The sequence below is a fragment of the Lupinus angustifolius genome, chromosome LG10, assembly GCF_001865875.1.
Source record: "Lupinus angustifolius cultivar Tanjil chromosome LG10, LupAngTanjil_v1.0, whole genome shotgun sequence".
Classification (NCBI taxonomy): domain Eukaryota; kingdom Viridiplantae; phylum Streptophyta; class Magnoliopsida; order Fabales; family Fabaceae; genus Lupinus; species Lupinus angustifolius.
Genome location: NC_032018.1, coordinates 14,069,947 through 14,076,898, shown reverse-complemented (window position 1 = coordinate 14,076,898; position 6,952 = coordinate 14,069,947). Strand labels below are relative to the sequence as shown.

The window sequence follows — 6,952 nt, the reverse complement described above, 5'->3', positions numbered from 1 at the left end:
TATATATAAAAGTAGGGATCTATTTACAAGTTCCGTTTACCTTAATTGCAGTCAATCTCAGTCATTCATTTTCTTAAATCGAACAGACCAAATATGTGATGCAATAAATTATTTAAGATTTTTCTTTTTCTCTTTCATCATTATATATATATGAGGAGAGACTCTTTTATACCAAATTTTAGTTACACTAATTACACTCAATCTCAATCATTCATTTTCTTATATCCAATGCATCAAAATGGTGAAACTTAAATAAGTGTAACTAGTATAATTTAACTTTAACTTGGGTATAAATAAATTCTTTCTCTGTGTATATATATAAATATATAAGTTCTTGAGGTACTTTGACAAACACACGCTATGAATGTGTTTGTTAATACCACCAAGTAACTTTTAAGGTAGTCAACTAGCTTATTTGGAAGAAAAAAGATTTTCCATGTTATTGTTTGATAAAGAAGTTTATTTCATTAATGGTATCAACTTTTAGCCTCAACTGAAAAAGCTTCTTGAATTCATAAGGTAAGAACTTATGTCATTTTACACTTGTCATCTAATTTACCAATTAACCTTATCAAAAAAAATATAAAATTATGTAGTTTTTCAAATTTCAACTCCTTTCTTATAAGATTTTACCTAACTTGTAAGTTTCTAACTTACTTACTATAAGATTTAAAAATTAGCTATTGATGTCAAACATAACCTTCATATTATTCAGACACTGAGAATAGTCTAAAAATCTCTATTGATAGACTATAAAATCTCCTAAAATTAGTAAAAATGGATGAAAATCTAAACTAAAATTAGCAACAAAAAAAGTGGATGAAAATCTAAATTAAAATTAGCAAAAAAAAGAGAGGATGAAAATCTAAATAAATCTTAACAACTGGTATCAATTTTCATAAGTCAATACACGTAGTGAATTAATTCTCTAATGAATATAAAATGTTTTACTGTTGACCGCTATTCAATGCATTTATGATTACTTTTTATAAGTGAATTAATAAATTAATTTTCTAATGAATATTTATAAGTGAACAATATAAATCTTTTGTTGAGGGAGAGTACCCTTTTTCCTTTCACTTTTTATAGTTGTGAAGATTATTTTGGCAATAGGATTATGAACAATTAAATGTTTTTACCAATATTGTTGGCATCAAAGTTCTCTATACCTAAATATAGTGCAGACATATGACTCAAACTCAACCTTTGATTAAGGTAGCCAACTCTTCATTAATTGATTTATGTGTTTGTTGGTAGTTATGTTAACATTATGACAATTAGAAAAACATATTTGTTATTTGCATAATAAAAAATATAAGTACGGATAATGTAAGATTTTTATATATTATCATTGCATCATCTATCATTCATATTTAATCATCATTGATTGTTAAAAAATAATACAAATCAATGATAGATGATATATCGACTGTTTATAAATCTTTACGCTGATAGAACATAAATATTACACTCTTTAAAAATTTCTATTTTTAATATGATATATATGTATTTTTAGTATAATTTTTAGATAAATGATATATTACTTACCATTTTTATGTATATTAGTTTTATTTAAGACGAAATTATAATTAACTACTAAATACTGATAATACATTCACAATGTTCAAATAGTTGTTCAACAATAAGCTTGTAGAATATTTGTGACAATGACTTATTTATTAAATAATTAAATGTGGATTAGTTTGTAAGATTTTTATAATAGGTTACTTATTGGACTGATTAGTTGTTTGTCCCAGGTGGAACTAGTTAGTCTAAGCTGAGTTTAATAACATTGTACTGACTCTAACTTGCACTCCTAGTATCTCTTTACCTTTTTGGGTAAAAAAATTAATTTCCTTCACAGTTTGTGGTTGTCCCTTCCAATAAATGTCACTCCCACGATCGAACCTTCGACCTTTAGGATTCAGTGGGATCTTACACCACTGATCAACCTTGTTTGAGATTAATATTAAATAGAACCATTGAGTTTGGCTTTTCCAACACATCAAACTAAAATTAATATCATCATACCCCTCCCAACAAATTTTCAACATGATTTACAGAAACAAAACTCCAAGTTATATCTTAGGTTGAATTCTTTTATTTCCTTTTGGATAAACATCTTAGGTTGAATTCTTAATTTCAAAGTGCACTTCCAAGATATTTCAACCAGAAACATCATTTGATGCAGCTTTTGTGCTTCATTCCACATAAGCAAAGGAAAACTCATACAAGTGGAAACTTCTGAAATCTAAGATACCACAGCATGACAGCAAACTTCAACATCACATGGACCAAAACTGTCAAGCAGTCCCAAGGACGCAAACATGATATGGCGGTCCACGACAGAAAATTGGCTCAGCAGCTGAAGTAGTCCTCGCACGAGCGCGAAGGATGTCATTTGCATCGTCAATCACTGCTGCTGCCACGAGCGTATACTCTCCCGGGACAAGAAAATGTAGGCAGAAAGAATGTTTAATTTGTTCAAGTGGAGGAATTTCCATAGTAATATCACTCAGAACACCTGAAAAAGAATGATTAAGGCAAGTCAATGAACTAGATTAGATATGAATGCATGCCAATTTCAGAAAGGAAACAAAAATAAGAAATTACCAGTCCATAGAACAGTTGCTTTGGTACCATCTACACAATTTTCTCCAGCTACATCTCTGCATGTAATATTAAGACTCATTTTGATCATATCCTTCGTGTTGTTACGAACCACAACCTCCATCGATGTCATTTCACGTGCTACCACAGAACCTTTGGAAGAAGGAGATTTGATATTGTTAGACTCTTTATCAGGATCAGGTTTTTCTGATTCAAAACCATTTCTAACAAGCCTGAAGCCAAATGTCAATGGATCTGGAAGCAGGACATCCATGACTGATGTCTGCAGCGCCGCTTGGATAGCATCCTTGATATTTAACTCTCCGGAGCTGTTGCGTCCTGAATGCCATTGAACCTTAATCCTAGATATAAGGTTCTTGATACAGGCATTGAGTTCAGCTTTGGTATTCTTTTCCGAGAATGATACATTTCTTCCTTTGCTAGTCCCATCTGCCTTAGCGTCCTTCATAAAAAACGAATCATCAAGAACAGGTAATTTAAAATGCTCCAGAGGCACTAGAACCCTAGCTGAGAAATCTCTATCGATTCTTGTTTTTGGATAGCCATATTCTGTAGCATCCTGATCAGCAAAATGGTTATCCTCACAGCTAGAGTTCTCCAGTTTGACAGAAACATTGATTTCAAATGCGACATCAGTTGGATTAGACAACTCAAGTTCAAGAAATCGCAGTCCCCAACTTCCTCTAAAAGGATCTATTTTTACCAATCTGTCCATTTTTGTTTTCGGATCAACATGTCCTCCATTGGACTTATTACTTACATCATCCAACTTAGGAAGATTTTCACCAATATGCGCAGGAAATTCCATTGAAAGCAGCTGAGCCTTGACAAAAGACAAACCCTGCAAAACACAAATCTGCAGGGGCACTACAAGGCGTCTTCCGGGGGATACAGTAGATCCATTTGCTGTAGGATCTTCATCTCCGGAGGTTATCAGTGGACCTGAAGTAAATGCGGAAAGCATTATTATCAGATATAAAATGACACACAACAAAATGGTTAGAATGCATGTAACTGCAACATAGAGTGTCAATGTGCCATGAGATGTTACTGCAATAAGTTGCTAGACCAAGCATCCGATTGTTTAAGCTTAAAAATAAGTGATTTTAGAACGTGCAAATGAGTGATTTACTTTTTAAAAAAATTGTATAAATCAGAAGCTATTTGTGTTTGGTTAAAACCAAAATAATCAATTTTTATAGTGGTTATTTTAGTACTCTGATTATTGAAATAATCTTACCCATACATGGTTCATACTTTCATTATGTTATAAGTGACTTTAAAAAATAAGTTATCATGTTAAAAAATAATCCCAAACAAACACTTTCCAAATCCACAAATGACAGGATATAAGGCAAGAGAACAGAGACACCGATATAGCAAAGGGAGAAGGAAGACAAGGAAAAATTGGCTGCAAAAGGGGCCAACAATGCTGGAAAAGTTAAACGATTTAAATGTTGAAAACCACCAATTAAAGGTTTATAAGAACGTATTTCGATGCAAGGAGTAAGGACTGCAGATTGAACTGCTAAATTCATCGAGAAGAAAGAAAGAAACATGTTTTGAAGACAATACCAGCATAGTGGATCAATAATGATGGGCTGCTTCCATCTTTGGCATGCCTCATATTGCTTCCAGAGACAGTCTTCCCTGCATTAGTGTCAGCATCTACCAAGCCAACTTGCCAGGCTTTCACGGTCACAGGGAACGTCACTTCTGCTCCAGGCTTCAGAGGGAGGCAAGATTTTAATGTCTCACAAGAATATGAAATTACGGAATCTTGATTTTTCCCAGACAGTGAAATATGTGCCTGCTCAATTGGAATTGTGCCTGCATTAGCCAGACTAATCCATACATCCCGAATTTCGCCTTCATACAAAATGATAGCACCATCACCTCCAAAAACACGTGATACCAGCAAGGGAAGTGGTGGTACCACAGAGATATTTGGAACAGATACATTCTTCAACTTTGGAGATCCACAACATCGAAAAGGATCAGAAAGAACAAGCCCTTGTGCAGCCCCTAGAAGCAGAGTGTCAACATCTCTAAACAGGTGTTCAGTAATAACACCAAAACAATGAACAATGCACCCAAGAATTGTAACTGGCCCCACCGATGTTGGAATACCTGTTAAGGTGATCACTTTTGATGAATTTGGTAGAAGACTTACACTAACGGGGAAAGCATCAAAATTTCCAGAATGCACAGATAGATAGATGCTATCAACCCTTAAATCAAAACCACACGGGTTTGCCAGTTCCACAAAGACCTGGACAGGCTCTCCGACAATCCAAATAAGCTCTTGCTTCTTCATATTATTTGGCTCTCCTTTACTGAATGGTGTATAAATGAAAGGGCCTGAAGGAGCAGAACCTGCCCACCAGTCTTCTCTAGCTGGATTGCGTTTTACAATGTCTGTTTGTATTGGGTGAAGAGGAAAAGAATGCAACCTGAAAGCAATTACAAATCAAATTGTTACCTCTACTCTCCAAAATTTATGTTATTTGACAAAATTAGCATTTGAAAATATTGAGACCCCGAAGCAAGAGAAAGATGATTTTGAATTCCCTTGGGAAAAATACATTTCGTCACAACCAAAAGGAACCGAAAACCCAAAAAATAGCTCATATTTTGGTATATTGTTTTCTACTTCCTTCTCAAACAGCATTAATCTGATTGTATAGTTAGTACATGATCTTTATATTCAAGAAAACAACTTGGTCTGTTTACAGCTCCCAAATATACTTATTTAATATTACAATATAAACCAAACATTCAAAACTTCAAATGGGGAAATCCAACCCTATCTGGCCAATCAGCAAACTCAATTTCAGAGTTGAATGAGTAAAAATACATGAAAGAGAAACAAAATGAAATTTTGATAGTTAATATTCAGAAGGAAAAAAGGTAGCAATAAGTCGCTTCTTGTAATAAACTTATTAATTTGGGCTTCATTTTGCACAATTACAAATGAACTTGCATTTATGACACAAATATGACTTTATCATGACCTAAATTGTGGGAAACAAATCTTTAACTAAGTGAGTACCTTATGAAGGGTAACGCAGGATCCGCACAACGTGTCCCAGGTGGCAGCCTCTCAGCTGAATTTGAAAGTGCATTGGCAAGGCCATTTTGCCCAGCAGGAGTTATTAGAGGATAGTAGGATCTAAGAAGTCGTGCTGCTGCACTCCATGCAGTAAGAGGGTCTCCGGCGCGAACTGCGGAGAGCAGAATTTCTCTTAATACAACCATCTGGAGGGTACTCCAATGAGACTCAAAAAGTGAAACTGCTGATTGGTGAGATATTTTCCCACTATCAGCATTAAATGATCCGTATCCCTTCTGTGAAGAAGAAACATTTTAAATTACAATTTCATAAATGTGAAACATGTTATTAATAATAGAAGTTCCTTCAACTATCAAATACATTTGAATCTCTGATTCCAGTCAATGCTTTCATACCACCCTTATCACCTTTTGATAATTCAACAGAGGATGTCAATAGTGCCAATGACAAAGATATGGAGTCGGTCACATTTGCAACAGAATGGCATGACCTATATAACATATATATGTACAATGGTTCATTAGCCATGTCAGATATATATAATTTCCTTTCATCTTCCGTTTTAACACCTATCAATTCTATCATCCTGGTCGTGGATACTTTCACAGAAAGTATAGAGATTAGTTTCTAGGTTAGACATTTATTCTACTAACAACAAATGCAACAGCACACTTCAGTTGCCTTGACAACAGATCACAAGTTTCACTGATGCACTGTTAGACACTGGTATCCAAGGGTAAGAAAGAAAGTGATAGGGATGAAAAGAAATGCCCCTAACTCACGAGTATAGAATTCGTGATAGGGTTCTATGCAATTTTATTAAGAGATAGAAGAATACAAGAGTATGGTAGTGAATACAATGATGAAGGATCCCACGATCCTCTTCTAACTGATTCCTCAATCAGTTATTTACCCAATTTCTTAACTACCTTTTCTAAAGCCTTTCCTTCTACTTATAGGTGGCTACTAGGGCCTAACTACTAACTACCCAGGGAAACAGAGCCAAGGTTAGTTATTTAACAACCAAACCTTCCTCTTACCCCTCTTATACACTTTTGTAATTTCGGGTCTACCCCTACCCTTAGCCTTATCCCTATCAATACCCTCCCCTAAACTTTTTAACTTGTCCTCAAGTTGGAAATGAGGGAAGGTGTCCTGTAATACAGTAGCTAACTCCCAAGTGTTGTCATGCTTAGGAAGGTGCTGCCATGTAGTTAATACTTCCAGCTCCCCTTGCTTATTCTGCCT

At 34.6% G+C, this 6,952-nt stretch overlaps 1 protein-coding gene across 2 annotated transcripts in view; it reads right to left on the bottom strand.

Annotated features, from left to right (window-relative positions):
- Positions 2,129–6,952, bottom strand: part of LOC109358779 (trafficking protein particle complex II-specific subunit 120 homolog) — a 12,116-nt gene continuing 7,292 nt past the window's right edge. For both annotated transcript variants that reach the window (XM_019603220.1, XM_019603221.1), the window contains 4 exons: positions 5,684–5,979; positions 4,207–5,084; positions 2,614–3,573; positions 2,129–2,524 (listed from right to left, as the gene is read on the bottom strand). In XM_019603220.1, the coding sequence (XP_019458765.1) occupies positions 2,304–2,524; positions 2,614–3,573; positions 4,207–5,084; positions 5,684–5,979 (2,355 nt within the window). In that variant the 3' untranslated portion in view covers positions 2,129–2,303. The remainder of the gene's footprint in view (positions 2,525–2,613; positions 3,574–4,206; positions 5,085–5,683; positions 5,980–6,952) is intronic.